The sequence below is a fragment of the Electrona antarctica genome (genome assembly GCF_951216825.1).
Source record: "Electrona antarctica genome assembly, chromosome: 8".
NCBI classification, from domain to species: Eukaryota; Metazoa; Chordata; class Actinopteri; order Myctophiformes; family Myctophidae; genus Electrona; species Electrona antarctica.
Genome location: NC_136789.1, coordinates 50,672,722 through 50,697,137, shown reverse-complemented (window position 1 = coordinate 50,697,137; position 24,416 = coordinate 50,672,722). Strand labels below are relative to the sequence as shown.

The 24,416-nt window shown below is 41.3% G+C and overlaps 2 protein-coding genes across 2 annotated transcripts; both read right to left on the bottom strand.

Moving 5' to 3' along the window:
- Positions 1-297: 297 nt before the first annotated feature.
- LOC306928827 (interferon-induced protein 44-like) lies at positions 298-4,157 on the bottom strand (the record flags this gene model as incomplete). Its single annotated transcript, XM_079509099.1, has 7 exons — positions 298-477; positions 656-756; positions 1,145-1,316; positions 1,656-1,808; positions 2,361-2,556; positions 3,551-3,599; positions 3,683-4,157. The coding sequence occupies 7 exons, from the start codon at positions 4,155-4,157 to the stop codon at positions 298-300; spliced, it is 1,326 nt and encodes a 441-aa protein (XP_079365225.1).
- A 9,393-nt stretch (positions 4,158-13,550) lies between these two features.
- On the bottom strand, positions 13,551-20,491 carry LOC306927768 (interferon-induced protein 44-like). Its single transcript, XM_079507617.1, has 8 exons — positions 20,439-20,491; positions 18,841-19,342; positions 18,716-18,764; positions 17,397-17,592; positions 15,878-16,030; positions 15,508-15,679; positions 14,828-14,928; positions 13,551-14,685 (listed from the first exon to the last, which is right to left on the bottom strand). Exons 2-8 carry the CDS (start codon positions 19,313-19,315, stop codon positions 14,497-14,499), a joined length of 1,335 nt encoding a protein of 444 aa, XP_079363743.1. The 5' UTR covers positions 19,316-19,342; positions 20,439-20,491; the 3' UTR covers positions 13,551-14,496.
- Between the last annotated feature and the right edge of the window lie 3,925 nt (positions 20,492-24,416).

The following is a 24,416-nucleotide window of genomic DNA, read 5'->3' as shown; positions in this document are numbered from 1 at the left end:
TAGGTTAAAGTCTAAATAACTTTTCACTTTGTAAAACATGGCATTGAAGGTCAAATGACGTGTGACCATTGCTGCATCAACTATAATAATAAAAAAAAGAATATTGGTGCTTAGTGCAGAAAGGTTGGTTCCTTTGAGCTGCGTTCCAACAGTAATTATCCATTTCTATAATGTCCAGAGTTTAATCATTTCTATCAATGCCTGTATTGTATTAGAATTGGGAGGTATGAATAATAGCTATTAGATAGATATTTCACCAAATGTATTCAGACTCTTTTTGACTGTGAACGGATTCTTTTAAACTTCAAGATCGCTGAATTTGTCATCAAAGTAGTCCTCAGCGAAACACAGCATCTGGTTGACGGCGCTGAGGAGCAGGATGTCACAGCTCTGGTCCAGCTCTAGCTCCTGGCTGTAGTTCTTCACAGGAACCACACAGGACAGAGGAACGCCCAGACGCTGGCTGGCCTCCTGGAGCTGCAGCAACACAGCACAACAGATGGACGTTAGCTTCACACACACACACACACACACACACACACACACACACACACACACACACACACACACACACACACACACACACACACACACACACACACACACACACAGAGGTAATGTTGGTTTCCTATGGTTTGTCTTTGGTAGAACTCACCTTGTTCTTGATGTAGAGGCTGTGATAAACACTGGTCAGGTCCTCTGTCACAGCGGGACAGGCTTCATCTACTTTAGTCAACAGGACCAACTGAGGGATCCCTGGAGAACAGCACCACAACAAACATGTTCAACAGCTGTAAAACATAAAGGACCCCAGGCTTTGTAATTGTGATACTTTTGTTTTGTAAACCAAGGACTATACTACTATAATTAGTATGTGATAGAACATTGACATTATGTGATGTAGACTGCAGTATGTGATACAATGTAATTGACGTGATGTGATGATGTTCTGTTGTTCCTGAAGGGAAGCTTCACTGGGAGAGATCTTGACATTGATAAGCCTAATTTATACTACATAACGAGTGCCTAAAATAGACAATCTACAAGCTACACATTATGAGCAACACATTATGAGCTTGGCGTGGCGTGGCGAGCGTGGCGCATACATTGGGGCTTACAGTGATGCTGTGTTTGACCAACTGACCGACTAGGTTGATCTTGCTTCGAATGTCAGTCAGTTTGTCTTCCAGCTTGGAGGGCATGATGGAGATCTTGTTGGCTTCGATGACGTAGGCCACGCAGTGGATCCTGTCCTGAAGACCTGGACTCTTCTGGTAGCCCTGGGCCTCTGGTTGCAACGGAACTGCAGAGTTGAACTGTGAAGATTAGGGGAAAGAAAACACATTAATTTCACTCATGACTGACTGAATGATGCATTACATCCTTCCCATCTCACTAATGTCCTATCTAATTAAAGAAAGCAAAAGATGATTGAAATAAGATGATCCTGTTCAGCAAAGCAAGAACCACAATTAGTATTACGAAAACTCTAGTTTGGTTTTCAATTAAAAATGTGCGAAGAGACTGCTAGTTGTGTTTTGTTTTGTGTTTGTTTTTTCTTGTCATTTTTTTGTGTAAGTCATGTGTATTTTGTATGCTTTTTTGTAAAATCATTAAAAAACTTTGATGACAAAAAAAAAAGTGCGAAGATTCACCTGATATCTGTCTGTAATGTGACCTCTCAAAATGCTGCTTATGTCGTCCACATTAAGCCCCGCCCCCGTGGTCTCCTCCAATCCCATGGTGTCACACAAGATGATTGGCAGAGGTTTGCCCTCCTTTCCAGCTTTAACGTGGTAGGTGCGAAACTGTAAGAAGCACAATGTTATCATTTCACTCTACTAAAGGGCCTATTCAGTTTTAGGTGAAGAGGTGGCCACCTTTTCGGTGGTCACCTCTTCACCAAAACAGTGGTTTTGATGGAGGCGCTCATAGTCCATCACCATGCTCATATCTCCTAACATCCATGGCCAACAATTCCTCAACATTTCCATTGTTTCCCCCTTGCCTTCCCTCTACTGCCTACCTGCCACTATTCCTATTCCTTTCCGGCCCTTTTATGTTCCTTTCCTATTGTATATTGTTTCCCTTTTTGTCACTGTCTCTATGGCTGGAGTCACACATTCAAAACACGTGTTTTGTCTGTGTTCTGGGGAGAGAGGGGGGAAGAACAGCAGAACCAAAACACAGAGGAAAACAGTGACTTGACCGTTGACGGAATCAACCAACTCCCTCCCCACACTGATGGGAAATCCCAGTGGGATGCCTGACATTCATCTGTGCCCTCCTTGTCAACCAAGAACATTAGTTCACATGGGTGGTTATGGTTTAAAGTTACGTAGCAGTGGGCAGTGGGTCACCTGTGTGGTTAGGCTGGTGCCAGAGCTGCCAGCCATGGCCTGGTTGGTGACGCGTCCTCTGAAGATGGACTTGATGGAGTTGAAAAAGCTGGACTTCCCTGCTCCCACTGGTCCAATGAGCAGAACCCTGATCTGGGACACAGAACTGATGGTGGGCTTGTAGGTCTGTATTTGGACCAGCAGCTTTGTCTTATTCCTGTGGAGACCAGTGTTCAACAGATTAAACATTTAAGCATGCTTCAGATGCAATGTATGCAAATCTTGTATACAGAGGTGCAGTGCTGATTTAAGGGGCCTCGGATGCTATTTTTAATGCTGTTGCGTGAACATGCACACACACACACACTCCAAACAGTATTAACTTTTATTTTATTTTATGTACTGTATTATGTAAAATTAAGAAGATGGACGCTGATACGATTAGTCTATCCTGACTAGTATAGATTGTGAAATGTGTTTGATCTTTCACGGCACGCCATTGCCCTGGCTAGACCAACGCTTTCTACTGAATGCAGAGACCAGCTGGGGGTTGGAGCGCACAACTGATGGGCACCACCGGCGTAGGGTCCATTGGGCCATGCGGGCCGTGGCCCAGTCAGTTTAGAGCTGGTCCAGTCCAACTTCGAAGAGAGGGGGCGAAAAAACAAGAAAAACAAAAGATAGCCTACTTTGGCAGCCCTTGTGCATGCAAATTTCTATTTAGTAGCAAACCACAGCATGCAAGCTGCCTTTGTTTTAAATGGTCCCCCATTAGCACGTCTGCAAAACAGTTCACACACCTATCGTCCAGAGATGCGCTACGACAACACCACATATTGCCTGCGCAACATGTAATTCCTGGAAACGCCTCTGCTATATAGTGCTGTGTGACTCAGTAAATGTGTAGTTTCAGTTGGTTAGATAAAATAAAATATTCAAAGAAAATCGCCTCACATGTGTATGCAAATGACATGATCCAGCACATAATTCTTATTCGTTCATTTCAAAATCAGTTATTAAAATCAAAAATCAATATTAAACTTAATGTTGTGTCATAGGCTAATTAAACTTAATGTTGACATGGCACACTGACTATCTATAAAATGAAAACATGCCACTATAGTAAAGTATTATATGATTAAGTACAGTATCATATGGTATGGTTCCACCGTTCCATTTATATCAACAGAGACTAATCCAGAGTGACTTACTCAGAAGTCCAGTCTATGTTCCTCCAAGGCTTCTCCAGGAGTTTACATTCTGTTTAGATTTAGAACAACCAGGCAGTTAGACAGTAATTAAAACACAGAAACATCATGTTTACATGTTTGTATTGAACTCACCTTCGACTTTGTAAACTTCACATTCAACCAGCTGGAGGTTGTCGCCATGCATTCCTGCAGCATTGAAATTGTAATAATTTTGACTAGGATTGCTGAACACTACAGCGTTGCTATTAACACAAAGACCTAAATTGTTTCCAAAATAAGGACCATTGGTTCCGTGCATTAACACTGCATGAGCGGGATTGGTGACCTGATATTTGAGAACATTTGCCCCGTTAAAGGTGAAAAGAAAAGCCTTGGCATCGTTCCCCCAAGCACCACTTTGATTAAAAGATATACTGGTGTATCCCCCAAAGACGTAGCCAGTGTTATTGTAGCCCACGGACAGAGTGGGCCCCTGGTTGTCACATCTCTGGTGGAACGCTGCTGCAGTGTAACCATGGACTGAAGCCTTGTAGAGGAGCTGCAGAGACACCTTTCCAAGCTGGGAGCTCAGCTCCCTCTGCTGGGCCTGGGTCAGCCTGGGGTTCATGATGGAAGAATGGTCCAGTTACAGTAGACTAGTGGTCTGGATTCTCTGATTGAACACAAACAGATAGCCATTGCAGTTAATAACACTTATTTTATCACCAACTTTTTGATATCAGGAGATGGCGCTAGAGTCAAAGTAATGAGCAAATTATTTTGTTGTTTAAAAGCTAGCTTTTCTTGCTGTTAAAGTGTTAAATATGTCAGTGATTCCAGACAGGTGTAGCCTAATTTACTTTGTTTTACAATAATAATCCCTTTTACTACAAATATATAAACCATCAATTAAAACATCCAGATGTTTGTACTGATCACTAATTCAATCTGACTGCGGCCTGCCTGGCAATGAAATGTGCCCCTGGCACTGGAAAACATAAATTTAGTTTTTGTAACATATCAGCAAAAGTTTCAAATAGCCTGACACACACACACACACACACACACACACACACACCCCGTGTTGGGAGCTAGCTAGGATAAGGCCTTCAGAATAAGAGGTTAAAGGTGGTTGCACACCGGTCGCGTTTTTCGGAAAACCGATGGAGAAACGGCGCTTAAAAATCAGAATTCTCGCTAGGTGTGTGGAGACCTTAAGACCTCGTAATGAATGTGTTCTTTTAAAAGTCATACATTTATTTTTAAAAAATAATTTATGATATGTATTTTTAAATGGTATACTTATATGTGCCATAAAAGGTTTTTACCAATTTAAAATGGCTATAGTATCCCATTAAATTGGACACTTGGCTCATTTTATACCAGCTTGTACTGTGGAGCGTCACCTATTTCAGGGGTGGGCAACTTTGACGATAGAGAGGGCCACTATATTTCCACAATCACTCCAGAGGGACACTGCATACTATACAGGTCGGAGCAAAACTAGTCAATCTACAAGCTCAAAGCGCAGTGTGACGCGTTTTGAGCTCGTAGATCAGCTATATTTGAATTTAAATCCTGAGTATTTTTTCAATTTTTGAATTGTAAAGCTGAAAAGTAACATAAAAGGGAAGACCTCCGCTAAGCGGAGGGTGCGATATTGTATATCGTCAAGGCAATATAATGTACAAAGAAAATATTTTTCATCAAAACTTTTGATTTTACACCTCTCCCACTTAGCGGAGGGCGTGGTGTTGTAGAGGTCGTCTCCCCGAAAGCGTGCATGTCAGACCTCTTGATACGAAGAGACGTTTTTGGTCCAGCATTCACTCTGGTCTGGAAATGGCATGTTTTTTTTTACCGCTGAGCCGACTGGGGACCCGGTAACTTTTGATTTTACGCCTCTCCCACTTAGTGGAGGGTGTGGTGTTGTAGAGGGGGTCTCCCCGAACGTGTGTATATGTCAGACCTGTTGATACGAAAAGGCGTTTTTGGTCCAGTGTTTTTGTAAGGGATATTCTCTCCAGTGAACAGCATTTACCGGTATCCATTTAGATATATTTTGTATATATTTTGTATATGTTATAACTCTTGAAAATACACAGAAACATATTTTGTGTTGTAAATTATCGTTTAAATACTTACTTTATTGTTTTAATATGCAAATTAATCGTTTGATTACTTTAGCGGGTACTTTTATTCTGAAGAGCTCGGCCACTGGAAGTCTTATCCTAGCTAGACTATTCTAGCTGCCTTGACACTGGTCACAGCAGTTCAGGGGCCCTCCATTGACATTCCATTGATCCAATTTGCTTTTGCGATCTGCTTGTATTAAACAACGTTAAACTCACCAACATTGCAGCTCTAGGCCAAGCTTGAATTATCCTCTTTCAATCTGCCAAGCGTTTGTTTCACAACAATCCACCATAAACATGTTATGAGCTTTATTTTCTGTCAAGAAAATTATGTGATTGTTTTTCTAAGTGTGACGCGAAACGTGCTTCCAACCTCCAACGTCTACGGTGGATTTTTATGAAACAAACGCTTTGCAGATTGAAAGAGGATAATTCAAGTTTTCCCTACAGCTGCAATACGTTTGTGAGTTTAACGTCGCAGATCGCAAAAGCAATGTGGATGAGTGGGGACAGAGAGTAGAGAAGGAGAGTTTTGATCTCGCCACAAAGCGGGTGCCTATGTGGGCTATAGTTCCAAAGCGTTCCAAACATTGCTCCTATGACTGGAACTATCCCATTGATAGAATGAGCACTTCCGCATTCCATTGGTACAATGGTAGTCAACGCTTACGCTAGTGTCGCCACTCTGTTACTAGATTACTCTGAGTGGGGAGTCAATTGCAAATGTGCAACTCTAGATTCATCCCATTATAAACAAAAATCTAGTGTTGCAGTCGCCACTCGCCACCACGCTCCCATTTTCAACTTTGGTTTTCAATTTTCATATATATATTATATAGTAGCTATCTTACTTACTCATGACAATATAACTCTTTCACACAATAGCCTATAATGGAAAATGTGCATTCTCACTGGCAGTGCATCCAGAGATTTTCCTATTTCCAAAGCATTTCCAACTGATGCATGCATGCAACAGAAGAACCGTGTGTCCAACTAATGAAATCATCACCAGAAATAGCTACAGCCGCGGCCGTTCGTTCCTCTTAACGGAGATCATTGATCATATACTAATACAACTAAAGTAACGTTTTTAGAGTTTGTGAGTGAATTACCTTTTCCCCGCAGATACGTGCAGCTGCCTGGTTCAGTCAACAACATGAACACTGATGCCTCCCGCTGACCAGTGTCTTGTGAGCTAGGATAAGGCAGATCCATCTAATAGAAGAGTTGATGGGGCAGAAACCGAGCGCTGTTCCTGTAGGGGGGCACGCTGGAGTTTGAAATAGTGTTTTCAACGAGGGGGCGCAAATAAGAGCAATTTTAGGCATGTGTGCAACATGATAACCGTTTTAAAGTATTGTACAGTAACAACTAAAGTCTCTGTAATGTTTATGTTGTACGATAAACAATCTAAAATAAAGGGATTTAAGATCATTAACGCTGGGCTGTTGCATGGGTCCAATGCATTCCTGCTTACGTTCCAGGACTTGTCTCCATTGTCTTTATTCAGACCGCAGCCATCTTTGCCAGCTAGGTGCTACTTCCCCATAGGCAGCCCATTCATCCAAACAGAAATAAAGTCCTTTATATTAAACAACTTCAAGCTCACCAACATTGCAGGTATACTATTATGTCAGAATCGCGCAACGCACCCCTGCTTCAATTAGTGGCGGCCGAGATAGATTTCACAACTTGTTGTGATTTGACACTTAAATTAAAACAAGTCAAAAACCCCGCGGCGCCCTCTCTCCATATGCTGTGAGTGTGAGAGACAGTGGCCACAGTTACATGCACAAAATGTATTCAGAATGAATGACTTCATTCCGAACAGAGATTCATACTCAACTGTTTACATGGAACTTGAATAAAGGTATTCCTCATTCCTCATGTGTTTACATGCATGCTCATTCCGAATAACTTTGGACATGCGCAGTAAGTGGTTTGGGGTGTAACTAGCCCTGAAACATGACTGCCATGATAATCATCATGACAGTCATGACGCAACTGCAGCCTGTTTTACGCGATCGCTACATTTACAGTCCAAACGTGTATATAAACATTCCGTTTTCAAATATAAAGTACTCACAATTTGTCCCACGGGTGTTAGAAATTTGCTGGTACAGCGATTAGCATTGCTGCATCCCGCGTTGTTTAATAAAAAGCATTTTTATCCGAGCTCCCCGGCTACTTTTCTCAAACGGGGTTCGTTTGGGAAATACAAAGTTGCACACCGGGAGCGCACTCGCCTATTAGTCTGTATTGGCAGTGCTGTCAGCGTGAGTATATCGAACACACCCAGTGTTTCAGACTGCCACACTCCTCCCGACCGACAGGGGCGCGTAGTTGAAAGCCAATGGCAAAAAAACAGCTCGGATAAAAATGCTTTTTATTAAACAACGCGGGATGCAGCAATGCTAATCGCTGTACCAACAAATCTCTAACACCCGTGGGACAAATTGTGAGTACTTTATATTTGAAAACGGAATGTTTATATACACGTTTGGACTGTAAATGTAGCGATCGCGTAAAACAGGCTGCAGTTGCGTCATGACTGTCATGATGATTATCATGGCAGTCATGTTTCAGGGCTAGGGTGTAACCTGCTCAAGACAAGTTTGACATTTGAGTTGACAGGGAAGTGAAGTGAATGTAGATGGACGCACGACAGCGTATCCTGGCTACTGCCATTTGTATTGACATTTTGTTTTTAGTTAAGCAGCAATTTGAACAGCTATTTTTTTTACTTCAGGCTAAAAAAAAGAGTCGGGTGAAACGTCACCAGTTATTGCGTTTAGCCGCGACAAACTTTCCCCGGCAAGTTGCGCCTCTTCCCCCACCGCCAAGAAAGAGCAGGAGAGAATGGATGAAAGTCCGAAGCCAAGACTGGTGGGAGCGTATAGTTCTTTTAGAATATACAGACGCCGAATGGAAAAATGACTTTCGGATGAAACGTGCGTCTTTTGTCAGACTCTGCACACTAATGGAGAGATATATGGCCCCTGACGAGGTTACGGTCAGAGCGCCCATTCCTCTAATGATGCGAGTGGCCATAGTGCTTTATAAATTAGGGAGCTGTGGGGAATACAGGCTAGTAGCAAATCAATTCGGCATACACAAAAGCACAGTCCATAAATTCACATACATGTTTTGCAAGGGGATTGGGTGGGCCGATTCGACAACTTGTCCGTGTCCCAAATGAGGAGGAGGCCATGGCAATAGCGGAGCGGTTCCAGGCAGCACACCGCATTCCCCAAATTATGGGGATTATAGATGGGACACACATCCCTATCCTCCCTCCCTCAGATGGGTACAAGCTGTGGTTGATGACAGGTGCTGGTAGGTAACCTCTCATAATCATTTAATAGGCTATAGGCCCAAAATAATTTGGAATGAAACTAACTATATACTGTATGTACCATGACGTTACACACAATAGCCTATAGGCTCTAAATATAACCAATGATATAATAGCCTATACATTTCCATCCCAACAACACATTCCCATATAGCCTAACATTTACAGCAGCAGTCAGTTGTCACAGCGGCCTGGCCGTCAGAACACTAAAATACATTAGCAGCATTTGGAAAATAAAATATAACTGCGGTGACCGCAGTCCATCTCAGAACATACAGATAGCTGTCACCCTCGTAATCTTCCTCCTCCTCAACAACCTCGTCAACGCTATAGTAGCCTAGGCTAGGCCTACTACTAAATGATGTAGGCTGGCCTATTCTTTTTATTTTATTTTATTTGTGCCCACCAAAGAAATGAGATATTCGTTTCTGCTATAAACAACCTGCAGTTGACAGAATCGAATGGGCATTGCTCCCCGTGCGTAATTCGCGCTCCGCAGCACCCTTATTTCCCGCAAACACGCATATAAATTAGATGTGTGTGTGTGTGTGTGTGTGTGTGCACGTGCGTGCGCGCGTGCGTGCATAGTAAGCAAGCGTGTGTGTGCGTCCGTCCGTCCGTCTGTTACCAGCGGTCACCAGAGATTTCGACCCAGGACTATTCGACCCGGACCATTCGACCCGCTCTCGACCCGCTTGGACCTGACTTTTCGACCCGGACCGCGAGAGAGAGAGACAGAGAGAGACATAGAGAGAGAGAGAGAGACAGAGACATAATAATAATAATATGTACATTGATTTACCAAACAATTATTGTGTTGGTGTTTTTATTTACCAAACAATTACAAAGCTAATGGAGGCTAATGGAGGCTAAAGGGAGCCACCCACAGAGACACAGAGACACAGGCCATCAACGATCACATTCCTAAGGCTAGCAGCCACCATCCTCATCCCCATAGCAGAGTATGACGTTTTTTGCTAGTGGGGTTTTGTGAATAATCACATGAAGTATAAAAGTATAATATATAAGAAAAGTTATAGCTATAATGGTAATGCCTTTATTGATTGTATGCTGTGATTTGAATACACTATATTTTGTCATTCAGTCATAAAGTGACGTTCAGTCTACACATTAGCAGCAGCTCTGTGTTGTCTGACAATTATTCTTGCACTCATTTTATTCTCCCATATAGAACGACACAATGTAACATAGCTCTGTTTACACAATGCTGTACCCCCCTCCAACTGTATATGTTCCCCATCTTAAATCCTGAATATGGAGAATTAGGCATCATATATGAGATGCGAATATTATAATTGGGATTTCATTTATATTGCATATTTCATCTTACTTACATTTTGTTTACAAGGTGAACCCTCTAGGGGTTACACCGTTTGTCTGTTTTTATGTTTTGTGTGAGGACTGCGGATGAAAATTAGCATCTTTGCTAATCCCGGTGTATTTACGTTCATGTGACGTTCATTAATATGCTCTGTCCTGTCTAAATAAACAAATAAAGTAAAGTAAAGTAAAGATAATTCGACCCGGTAAAAACGGGTCGAACGGACTCGAATTTGCGGTTGGTCGAATAGTCCTGGGTCGAAATCTCTGGTGACCTTACCAGCTATGATTAATGCTATGATGTTAAAGCAGGACAATGTAACTTTCCTCTTCTACCCCGGATTTGAACCTGGTTTCCTGCGCAAGTGCAGAAATGTTACTAGTTATGTGTCCACACACATTTTGTTTAAACTAAACATTATTCTGGAAATTTGGATTGAACAATGAGAATTGTCCTCTCTGTTCGATCCTCCAGTGCTCCAGTCCAGTGTCAGCTTGTATTATTGTGCCCATGTGCTGCTGTTTCTCTTCCTGTTTATGTTTAACATCACAGCATGGACATGCGCAAAATAATTCATGTATTCCAAACGGGGAAGCGTTCGGAATAAGGTGTTTATATGGTAGCTCTATACCGATGCAAACGGTATATACCACCACTTCAGACCCGAATGAAAATTCATTCGGAATGGGATATTCTATTCCAATTGAGGTGTTTACATGAGCATTTTTAGTCTCATGACTGGAATGAATCCATTCATTCCGAATGAATGTCTGCATGTAAATGTGGCCAGTGAGAGAGAGAGAAGAACTGGTGCTAGTACTTAATTATTCTATCTGCAAATAGCGAAAATAGTGCGTGCGTGTCTGGTTGCAAAAGGGGTGAATTGTAATTGTCCATTTAAGACCATATTTCACAAAGCACATTTCATACTGGCTTTCAAGGCCTCTCAACATTGCTGAGTAGGGAGAAGTCAGTGACATATTTAACACTTGAACAATTTACAATTTAGGCATTTAGCAGACGCTCTTAATCCAGAGCGACTTACATTAAGCAATAACAAAAGCATGGCATACATCACATATATAAAAAGTAGTTATCATGAATCATGCGTAGACTAAGAACGTAACAGTGGAGTATCTATGTAAACTATACATACTATACTATATAATATGTTATACATGTGTACTATAAAGTGCTATGACTACATAAAGTGCAATTCTAGAGCTGTCTACGTAACAAGCTATAAGTCTGTTTAAAATACTAATGAACAATAAAAGCTAGCTTTTAAACTATAATTGAATTTGGCTCATTACTTTGACTGTAGCGCCATCTGCTGATATCAAAAGGTAATAGCTTCCCATGACAGCTTCAGTCGTCTCACTAACAACTGACAGACTTGCTTAAGCCATCAGCAACCTGTGCCAAAGTCAACACCATCGTGGTTCAATATGAAGTGCTCTGAGAAATAAAATGCACCCACCTCACCTGGACTCTTTCAGTTTGCAAATTCTATCAACCGGTCCACCAACATTCAAGGTTAAATAACTTATTTCCAAAAACGAAGTAGGCTACAGTAATTGTCTCCACCAGGCCGAAGGCATGGGGAGAGAGTATGTTTTGCACTCCGTCCGTGTGTGTGTGTGTGTGTCCGTCCGTCCGTCCGTCACCAGCTAATCTCCGGCACCGTTAACCCGGTCGATGCCAAACTTTGCACACACACTCCCTGGATGCCAACGATGAACCTCTGCCCCGCATTTTCCAGAACGGCCTGTTATAGCGCCACCATGAGGCAGCTTTTCACATTTTTTACCTAAAACTGCACCGATCTGCGTGAAACGTTGCATGCACACTCCCTAGAGGCCAAGGACAAACCTTTGACCTGCATTTTCCGCATCTGCCTTTTATAGCGCCACCAGGAGGCCGACTTTTGTAAAACACATTTTTTGATAATACTCCTCCAGATTCTGTCCAAAAATCTCACAAATCGTTACACAGTATCTCTATGGTCATGTGCTCAAGTCGGATCTGTCCGATATTTCATATTCCATCCTAATTGGCTATAATTGGCTTTCACAGTTTGCAAGATTGCCCCGTTTTGAACAAAAGCCTCAAATCATGAACGCAGCATGCAATTTACGTGAAATCTTTCACACATTTTCTTACTAGGCTGAGGAATATATCCCACCCTTTTCACATTGGCCTGTTATAGCACCACCAACAGGTTGATTTTTGCAAAAAACATTTTTGGAACAAAATGCCTCAAATCATCCAATTGCCATCAAAGGCAAACATAGTTTATATTACTCCTAAACATTTTGCCAAACATCTCACACAGTCCTATCCTCCTGGTGGAGAACTGTGCCCAGAAGGGCACTTTTTCTAGTTTCCAATGATTTGCAATTTAATTTGCTGTGCTCAGAGATAACGAGAATAACCACAGTGTGTATAATAAAGTAAAGTAAAGTAAAAGTAAGTAAGTATAATAAGTGTCCACAGATAATAAACATAACTTGAATAGGTCTACACAAGTGTCCACATTACAAAATCCCATGCTATGCCCTTAAGTGACAGATTTAAGTGCATGTGCTGTAGTTTACAATTTTAATTTACTAGTGTATACATATTGGTGATGCATTTAGGATGCAGATTCCTCCAGGTAGCCTAAATGCTATTGTGGAAGTGAGTGTCTTAATATACTACTGCTGCAGTCTTACCCGAAGGAGACCACTGAATAGAGGGTTGGCTGGATGGGAGAGTCCTTTAAAATATTGAAACCTTTCTGCTTGATGTGGTATAATCTGACGATGCAATCTCCTCTGCCCTCAATTTAGGTTCTGACGGTGTTGCAACCACAGATCAACCATGGAATAATGTTGTGTGGTTTGTCTTATACATGCTTCTTAATTCTCAATGCAGAACAAACTTCTCACTCAGAACAAGCATGAGATCCTTTAACAGTAGCCAAGAAAGCGTTGGTACATTTTACAAAATAAGTAGGCCAATATATATACATACAATTATGTACATGGTAAGTATACTGTAGTTTTGAATTTTCACTATGTTCATGTTTACCTGAATACCTGAACTGAACTAGCAATTATATTGGTAATTTTCAGTCACTCTTTGGATTATGGAGGGGACTGCATCCTCCTCTTCAGCTTTATCCAAGGCAAACAGGCTGATTTTTTTTTTTTTTACAGGAAATGTGAAAATAGAGGAAAAAGAAGTAAGCATCATGAGGACTGATCTATCAGAATGATAGAGTACGAGTCAGAGCTCCCAGAAAATGACCATACACTGACACCACGGCACGTAATCAGCGCCTCAAACTGTGACTCAGCCCACCCCCTGGGGAAGTTGTGATTTGCGCTCGTTCACTGCAATGCAATTTGCGGCATTTTCAAAACAATATTGAGCAGAGTAGCGATTATCAAACGTATTTGCAATGCCATACGTTGAAAGATCTGTTGCCCGTGGACAAGGCACAAGTTAAATAGCATCGGCATAGATGTTTGTCCGTATGTGATTAAGGATTGGACCAAGTTGCATTGGCAGCCATAGAAAATTCTTACCCCAGGCTAAAACCGGATGTGACGTTTTTGGGCGTTCCTGTCTAGCTTGGTGTCAGTGTATATAATATCCAATTATCCAAACCCAGTGACTTTATACCAAGGAATAGTACCAACATACCAAAACCACTATATTGGTAAGAAAAGTAAACATTCAATCTACGATTAAACAGATTAGAATAAGATCGAAAACAAGGGACCATTACAAAATAAAGAGAAGGCACTGGATAATCTCAACTAAAAGCAATTTATACGAGTTAGGTTAAAGTCTAAATAACTTTTCACTTTGTAAAACATGGCATTGAAGGTCAAATGACTCGTGACCATTTCTGCATCAACTATAATAATAAAAAAATGAATATTGGTGGTTAGTGCAGAAAGGTTGGTTCCTTTGAGCTGCGTCCTAACAGTAATTATCCATTTCTATAATGTCCAGAGTTTAATCATTTCTATAAATGCATGTATCGTATTAGAATTGGGGGGGATGAATTATAGCTATTAGATAGATAGATATTTCGACAGAGAGTCCAAATGTATTCAGACTCTTTGACTGTGAACGGATTCTTTTAAACTTCAAGATCGCTGAATTTCTCGTTGACTTCGTCAAAGTAGTCCTCAGCGAAGCGCAGCATCTGGTTGACGGCGCTGAGGAGCAGGATGTCACAGCTCTGGTCCAGCTCTAGCTCCTGGCTGTAGTTCTTCACAGGAACCACACAGGACAGAGGAACACCCAGACGCTGGCTGGCCTCCTGGAGCTGCAGCAACACAGCACAACAGATGAACGTTAGCTTAACTCAATGGTTCCCAAACCGAGCATCCCTAAATTATTTTGGGGGACACACTCAAGCCCATTGAGGTAGTGTTGGTTTCCTATCGTTTGTCTTTGGTAGAACTCACCTTGGTCTTGATGTAGAGGCTGTGATAAACATTGGTCAGGTCCTCTGCCACAGCGGGACAGGCTTCATCTACTTTAGTCAACAGGACCAACTGAGGGATCCCTGGAGAACAGCACCACAACAAACATGTTCAACAGCTGTAAAAAATAAAAATAACGACCCCAGGCTGTGCAATTGTGATACTTTTGTTTTGTAAACCAAGGACTATGCTACTATATTAGTATGTGATAGAACTTTGACATTATGTGATGTACACTGCAGTATGTGATATGTGAATGTAATTGACGTGATGTGATGATGTTCTGTTGTTCCTTGACTATGTGTGACAGCATGTGCTTATGATGTCCCTCCACCACTGGTTTATACTTCATTGTACGCCAGTATCTCTTGCTGAAAATAGCCGATCTACAAGCACACAACACGTGGCATTGAGACTTTCTTCGAGCCACAACGCCTTACAGTTAAACATTACTATTCATTTTGGAAGCAAGCTTCACTGGGAGAGATCTTGACATTGATAAGCCTGAATTATACTATATATGGAGTGCCTAAAATAGCCGATCTACAAGCTCACAATGTGTTGCAGTTGAAACGCATAATAAGCTTGATTTTGGCTATTTTCGAGACGTGCGGCGCTGCATAAATTGGGCCTTACAGTGATGCTGCGTTTGACCAACTGACCGACTAGGTTGATCTTGCTTCGAATGGCGGTCAGTTTGTCCTCCAGCTTGGAGGGCATGATGGAGATCTTGTTGGCGTCGATGACGTAGGCCACGCAGTGAATCCTGTCCTGAAGACCTGGACTCTTCTTGTAGCCCTGGGCCTCTGGTTGCAACGGAACTGCAGAGTTGAACTGTGAAGAGTAGGGGAAAGAAAACACATTAATTTCACTCATGACTGACTGAATAATGTTGATTTAATGCAACACAAGTCAATGATGATTGAAATAAGATGATCCTCTTCATAAGATCTTCAACAAAGCTTAACCACAATTAGTATTTTACTAAAACTCTATTAAATGGTTTTCAGTTAGAAATGTGAAAACACTCACCTGATATCTGTCTGTAATGTGACCTCTCAAAATGCTGCTTATGTCGTCCACATTAAGCCCCGCCCCCGTGGTCTCCTCCAATCCCATGGTGTCACACAAGATGATTGGCAGAGGTTTGCCCTCCTTTCCAGCTTTAACGTGGTAGGTACGAAACTGTGGGATGTACAATGGTCAAAGTTATCAGCTTCAAAAGCAAAAAATCCTATCCCAATGAATTGGAATATTTTACGAGACTACTAAAAAAAAAATTTTAAACGAGAAATGTCGACCATCTGAAAAGTATATTAATGTATGCAGTTAATACTTGGTCTGGGCTACTTTTGATTTGAACAAATCATTTCATCAATGGGGTGATCAGCCAGTGGCACTGTTGAGTCGAGCTGGAAAGGAAAATTAGCATCTCCATGAAGCATACTGAAGCACAATTTACTCTAAAAAGATGGCTGTGTTGAAACCAGTGTTAAGTTTTCACCGTCAGTGGATCAACACCATAGCAGATAACATGGTCTAAAATCATCACTGTGTTTTGTCATGTCCAGAGTCTCAACACAACCATCTATTGATATTTTACAGCACTGTGTGCCTCCATACATTGACAAGCTTTATATTGATGCTGATCTTCCTTTTCAGGCAGCGTGTTTTTTTAGTGGTCTCGTAAAAATGCATTGGGATAGGATTTTTTTGATTTTCATGAGCTGTACGCCATAATCATCTAGATTAAAACTAAAAAGGTTTTAAATACTTTATGCACAATGAATTGAGAATATATGAAAGTTTCCCTTTTTGAATTATATTACGGAAGAAAATTAACTTTTACGAAATATTCTAGTAATTACATATACGTTTCAATTGTTTCAATTGAAACAGCCTCCTACCTTTTGGTAAAAAAAAAATCACACCCGTGTGAACTGAGTGGTGCAACTCCCCTCTCCCCCTGCCCCTCTATCTCTCTCTCTCTATCTCTCTCTCTGTTTCTGGCACAACAGCGCCACCTTTGCCCCTACTGGTACTCTAAACATAGTCACATAGGTACATAGGTCAAGACAGACATTGCAGTTCCTTGGAGTGGTTGCACCACTCAAAGATAGTAGTAGTAATATCGCATTGCAGCCTTCCAATCAGCCTTGTCAATTATTCGGCCTCATCCTGTACGTCCACTTACCACTAGTTGGTAGCAGCTAATAATCACTGTCATGTCACGTTGACCTGTGTTGTTTGTTTGTAATTGTTCCCACTTCCAATATATCCACCATGGCATTTGGAGGAATTCACAGCTGAGGAACCAAAGGAACCAAAACACAAAGGAAAACAGTGACCTTCACCGTTGACTGCATCAACAAACTCCCTCCCTCCCCACACTGATGGGAAATCCCAGTGGGACTACCATTTCATATGCTTGGCGGGGCTGTTAAGTTGTATTGCCTGGCATTCATCTGTGCCCTCTTTGTCAACCAAGAACATTAGTTCACACTTGTTACGGTTATGGGTCAGAGTTACGTAGCAGTGAGCAGTGGTCTACCATGGTGGTGAGGCTGGTTCCAGAGCTGCCAGCCATGGCCTGGTTGGTGACATGTCCTCTGAAGATGGACTTGATGGAGTTGAAAAGGCTGGACTTCCCTGCTCCCACTGGTCCAATGAGCAGAACCCTGATCTGGGACACAGAACTGATGATGGGCTTGTAGGTCTGTATTTGGACCAGCAGCTTTCTCTTATTCCTGTGGAGACCAGTGTTCAACAGATTTCACATTTTTAAGCATGTTTCAGATGCAATGTAAGCAAATCTTGTATACAGAGGTGCAGTGCTGATTTCTTAACTGTCGGGGGCCTCGGCTGCTATTTTTAATGCTGTTGTGTGCACACGCGCAGTCGTGCACACACACTCCGACCAGCATTATGAAACATTTATTTTTTATTTTCACGGCACGCCATTGCCCTGGCTAGACCAACGCATTCTACTGAATGCAGAGACCAGCTGGGTCTGTTGGTTATTGTTTTCCTTAAGCACCCTACCAACAACTAATATTCATGCTACATTGTAACGTAATGTAATGTCATACATGTAACAGTGTGACAGTAGTATGGTGCTGCTCAAGTCTGGTGGAATGCCATGGTGGTGTGTGAAGTGAGCACTACGCCCCTGCCCTGGTTGTATAAACCAAATTTAACAAGTGTGGTGTTGTTCTTGCAATGCTGTCAAGACCCTTTCTTTGGCAACTATATACAGTCAAGTAGTGTTGTGTGACTCAGTAAATGTGTAGTTTCAGTCGATTTGGTTTTGTTTTAGTTTACACAAATTTGCACCATAAACATACATATTTAGAACAGACTGTTATCCTAGCACAATACAATATAGTTAGGCATGGGGGGGAAGGTGATCACTGGCAGCCGCACATTGGCATAGGTGTGAGAGAAAGGATTTTTCTTTTAAAATATAATATTCATAAAAAGACGCCTCACACCTATGTGGAGATTACATCCTGCACATAATTCTCCATTCACTCAAACTCCTAAATCTGACAGAGTCTGGGACTGGGAGATAGGTGGGTTAGCGCTAATGATCATTAAATCTACAAAATATTTGACACAAAATAAAAGGTATGTATATGGACAATCAAAATCAGTTGGAAATATTAAACTTAATGTGGTGTCACTGTCATAGGCTAATTAAACGTAATGTTGATATGGTACTAAGTATGACTATGCATCTAGAAAATGAAAACATGGCGCTTCATGTCAAAAAGGTTGCAGACCCAGTATAGTATTATAGTATTATCTGAATACGTACAGTATTATATGGTATGGTGCCATATATCAACAGACAGACTAATCCAGACTTACTCAGAAGTCCAGTCTATGTTCCTCCATGGCTTCTCAAGGAGTTTACATTCTGTTCAAGCAACAAGACCGTTAGACAGTGACCAAAACACAGAAACATCATGTTTACATGTTTGTATTGAACTCACCTTCGACTTTGTAAACTTCACATTCTGTCAGCTGCAGGTCGTTGCCATGCATTTCTGCAGCAGTGAAATTGTAATACTTTTGACCAGGATTGCTGTACACTACAGGTTGGCCATTATGACAAAAAATTAAATTGTTTCCAAAATTAGGACCACTGGCGCTGGTCAATAGCACAGCATTGGCAGGATTGGTGACCTGATATTTGATAACATTTGCCCCGTTAAAGGTGAAAATAAAAACCTTGGCATCGTTCCCCCATTGATCACTTTGAATAAAAGATATACTGGTGTATCCCCCAAAGACGTGGCCAGAGTTATTGTAGCCCACAGACAGAGTGGGCCCCTGGTTGTCACATCTCTGGTGGAACGCTGCTGCAGTGTAACCATCGACTGAAGCCTTGTAGAGGAGCTTCAGAGACACGTTTCCTAGCTGGGAGCACAGCGCCCTCTGTTGGGCCTGGGTCAGCCTGGGATTCATGGTGGAAGAATGGTCCAGTCCAGTGGTCTGGATTATCAGATTGAACACAAAAAGACAGCCATTGCAGTTAATAACACTTATTTTATCAACAACTTTATGATATCAGGAGATGGTGCTAGAGTCAATGCAATGAGCAAATTAGTTTGTTGTTTGTTTAAAAGCTAGCTTTTATTGCTGCTAAGGTAAGTGTTAAATATCAGTCAGTGTCTCCCTATGCTACTCAGCAACATTGACAGGTGTAGCCTTCCTTCTTGAAAGCCAATATGCCAGTCAGAAACTTACTTTGTGTTACAATAATATATAATAATAATAATAATAATAATAATCGCTTTTACTCCAAAGTGATATACTATATAAACCATCAATTAAAACATCCATATGTTTGTACTGACACTAATTCAATCTGACTGCCATGCAATTAAATGTGTCCATGGCACTGGAAAACAACATCAATGTAGTTTTTGTAACATATCAGCAAAAGTTTCAAATAGCCTAAAGCAACTTTCATTCTACATACAAAAAGCAAAGTACATTATTATTATTGAGCAAGATGATTAAACTGCTTATTTTCAGAATGTATGGCTATTTTTGTTTCAGCTCTTCTCAATCTCATTGCAAATCTGAAATCTTTGATCAATCTGGTCATTACATTTAGACATACCGACATATTATTTTATATAGGCCTATATACACACATGACTTATTGCATTATGATTAGTATGGGGCACAGGGGCAGCGCTTAAGAAACTTCCCCGCCGCTCCCATTTTCAAGTTTCGTTTTCATTGAATTCTAAAAAACGAAACTTAATGAGACAATATCGTAAAATATGATAGTACTAGCTATGAGTACTGACGCATAATAACTGTCGCATAATAACTCTTAACTGTCTCTCAGTCACACAATGAATATAAAAAATAACATTCTCTCGCTGCGTATCCAGAGATTTTCTATCCGAAAAAACATTGTGATGCATGCGTGTCCAAATCGTCACCAGAAATAGCTGCAGCGTCGGCCGAGAAACATAAACATATCCTCTTATTAACAGGGGATCATATAGTCTACTACTAAAATCAATTTGAAGTAAAGTAACATTTCAGGAGCGTGTGTTTGTGAGCTAATTACCTTTGCCTTCCTTTTACGCCGCGGCTGCCTAGTAGTAGTAGCTCAACTTGTATTGTAGCCTTGTGCCTCAACCTCAACTATCATCTATGCGTCCAGATTCAGAAGCCAGAACCGTCTCTGATTGGCTGAGCTGCAAAAGGGAAGGCTGTGATTGGTCGTAAACTCATCTGCGATCTGCAGATCCTGCCGAGAGCCCGCCTACTGTATCCGGTCATCATTTGTACGGTCGCACGCACGCGCACACACATGCGCGCGCACACACACACGCACACACACCACACACAGGTTCTGCATGTTCTTAAAAGGGTTGATGGACATATGCTACCGTATGGAATCTCTATGGATTGAAGACAGAATATAGTGTATTCAGATTGGAATACAGACGTATTCTGAATGAATAATAAATAATACAGGATATTTGAATGATTGCAAATGAAACCTTTTTTTGTCAAATAATTGGTTCAGGAAAATAACATCATACAATGTTTGACTCTATTTTTCTTCATTCTTTAATTTTCACTATTGTGGTGTGTGTGGTACGTGTGTCTAATAGATCTAGAGAGAACACAAGGTAAGTTTCTGACTGGCATATTGGCTTTCAAGAAGAAGGCAGGCTACAGTTAGACACTGACTGATATTTAACACAAATAAAAGCTAGCTTTTATCTGATTTGCTCACTGACAACTTTGGCAGCGGTGGCCGAACGGATAGCGGCGCGGTCTAGATACCGGAAGGTTCCCAGTTCGAATCAGCCGTCCGACACGTTAAAATTACCACCGCTGAAATGCCCTTGAACAAGGCATCAACCACTACGATGAAATGTGTTCTATGAGCAGGGCCTGGCTGGAAACAAGTTCTTGAGCTTAGCCCAGATACCCTGGGTAAATATAGATTTCATTTCATTTCAACTGAGTCTTCTTGTCCCCACATGCGTCAGTTCAGCCATCACCTTAAGTGATTAAAGTGCATACTGTACCTTAAAGGACAACTTCACCACTTTTCAACCTATCTTCATATAATAGGTCCTCATCATGAAAAATGGCGCAATGTTTTTCTGTCTCATAGGAGGGCTGTGGGCAGTTCAGAAACCGTCCTCCAGTGACATCATCGATGGGGAATACAAGCTAATAGAAACTGTAGGCTTTCTAGTCGAAAAGTTGCAATGCAAAAATGGAAGCCATCGTTCTCACGATAATGAAAATCTAAACATTTTTGTAAAACAAATCTTGTTCCTGTTTTAGGTTGTTATTAGAGAAAGTAAAAGATGAGCTGCTTTCTTTCGTTTTAGGGATTTTAGCTGTTTTTGACAGGGGGTGGGGGCATTCGAGCATGGGGCTAAATATGTATGTATAGCGATTTATTTTTTTCTTATTTACTATAGTCCTACTAGATCCCAAGAAATTACATCTGGCCACAAAAGATCACGGGATCTACTGAATGTGTCAAACTGACATTGAGCCTATTACACACAGTGTGGCTTCCCCCAGTAGGCTACCTTCACATTCAGTAGATCCTGTGATCTTCTGTGGCTAGATGTAATTTCTTGGGGTCTAGTAGGACTATAGTAAATAATAAAAAATAAATCGCTATATAATTTTGTAAAAAAAATACACATTTTGCCCCATGCTCAAATGCCCCCACCCCCTGTCAAAAACAGCTAAAATCCCCAAAAAATTAAGAAAGCAGCAAATGAAAAAAAAAAAATGAACACTCATCTTTTACTTTCTCTAATAACCCAAAACATGAACCTTGGTTGAAAAAAACTAAAGTTGCCCTTTAAGTAGTTTACAATTTACTGTATAACTGGTGATGCATTTAGGATGCAGATTCCTCCAGGTAACCATAGGCTATACTACAGTGTATTACCCGAAGGAGACCACTGAATTGAGGCCAGGGTTGGGCTGGTTGTAACCTGACTCCGCCAGATGGGGCAGCAGAGAGTAGACTGGTGTACTCCCCTCCTGGATGTGAGAAGTCCTTTAAAATGTTGAAACCTTTCTTGCTTGATGCGGATGTGGTATAATCCGATGATGCTATCTCCTCTGCACTCCACTTCGCCCTCACCCACACAGACATGAAATTTCACTTGGACATCATCATCATCCCTCGGTTAGCAAATGATACGGAAACTGGGCCTGCTGGGCTGAACACTTCACTCTGTAACTGGATACTGTACGTTATCAGTGAGAGAATAGGACTAGGAGGGGCAATAAGTTAATAACACATCGAGCATTACAATGGCTAGACAATGGCTAGACTAAACATGGTCCATAAAATTAAATACGGAGAGGTCCCAGCAGTTCTAAGAACATGTTTCAGGCAAGTAAACGAGGTACACAACCATTTCACCAGAGCCAGTATTGCAGATGTGCAGGTGCTCCCTGCTTTTAAAAGTAAAGTGGGCAAAGGCTCATTCATTTATATAGGAGCCACACAGTGGATCAGCCTGGAAACCAGTGTTAAACTGACCTCCAATTTGAGGACATTTAAACAGAAGACTAAACAATGGCTACTGGAAAAGGTTCCCCTATAAAGGGTCATCTTAGAGGGATGGATAGGGTCGTACTTGTTGTGTTGTGTATGTAATGTATATATACTGTTATGTATTTGTGATGTATTTTAAAGTATTGTTCCGTTCAGTGTGAGAGGACCTCAGTGGAAATAAGTCTTTGGACTTTTCTGTGTAATCCTTGAATCGCTGATTATAATGTTGTATTATGATTGCTTTTCTAAATAAATCAAATCAAATCAAATCAAATCAAATCAAATCAAATCAAATCAAATCAAATCAAATCAAATCAAATCAAATCAAAGCATCACATATACTTGCTCAGTCCCCTGCTCTTCAAGCACGATTTATATACTTCGATTCTCTGATGTCGCACACCAAAAATAGCAGATGTATAAGCTCACAACCAGCTCAGCAGCCTTAAGAGTGTCCAGCTCGAGACTGGGAGGTCACTTCACTCCCCAGGCTGACTCATAACAAAAAATATATAGATGGTGCCCAAGGCCTCCCTGCTCGGGTTTCAGCATCAAGTGCTGGATTGGGGGCTAACAGGAGATATACTGTATGGGGGCTACATGGATGGATGGAACTAGTGTTGGTAACTTGGTTCATAAGGCTTCTTACAAGTTTAGTTTAGCTTAAGTTGACATGAGAAAAGAGAAAACAAGCACATTTGTAATGTGCCAGAGTCCAAAAATCTGGTGGCCTTTCTAGGAAACCTGAAAGAACTACAGCAAAAGTATTAAAGGACCACTTCACCACTTTTCAACCTATCTTCATATACTAGGTCCTCACTAATAATCATGAAAAAATGGCGCAATTTCTTTCTACTCGGTCTGTGTCTCATAGGAGGGCTGTGGGCAGTTCAGAAACCGTCTTCCAGTGACATCATCGATGGGGAATACAAGCTAATAGAAACTGCAGGCTTTCTAGTCCTGAAAAGTTTCAATGCGATTTAAAACAAATCTGCCTAATGATGATGTCACTGGAAGACGGTTTCTAAACTGCCCACAGCCCTCCTATGAGACACAGACTGAGTAGAAAAAAATCGTGCCATTTTATCATGATTATTAGTGAGGACCTATTATATGAAGATAGGTTGAAAAGTGGTGAAGTGGTCCTTTAACGCATCAGCATGGTGACAAAAAAACATGACACAACTGTAATCTGTCTTGTCGTTACTCCCGACAAAACTATGGAATGAGGTGGAAGCACAGAACACTTGGTGCAACGATTAACCACCTTTCACTAAATGTGGGGAAAACAAAGAAGACTGTTATCGACTTCCGAGGACCCCTCAAACTCACTCAGCACAGCAGCACCGCATTTCTGGGTGTGTAGCCTACGTCACAAGGATCTCTCCTGGACTGCATCGCAGACTCGATCTTTTCTTTCTCCAGAAGTAAAGTGTTGCTGAAATGTCCTGACCTTTTGTACACATCATGCTAGTGGAAAGTTAAGTTGCAGTT

Excerpts from the sequence above, each read along its gene's own strand:
- LOC306927768 (XM_079507617.1), bottom strand. The coding sequence starts at position 19,315 with ATGAATCCCAGGCTGACCCAGGCCCAACAGAGGGCGCTGTGCTCCCAG. Across the intron at positions 16,031-17,396 it reads GAACCAGCCTCACCACCATG|TTTCGTACCTACCACGTTAA; the intron begins GTAGACCACTGC and ends TACATCCCACAG. Across the intron at positions 14,929-15,507 it reads AAGCAAGATCAACCTAGTCG|GGATCCCTCAGTTGGTCCTG; the intron begins GTCAGTTGGTCA and ends GCTGTTCTCCAG.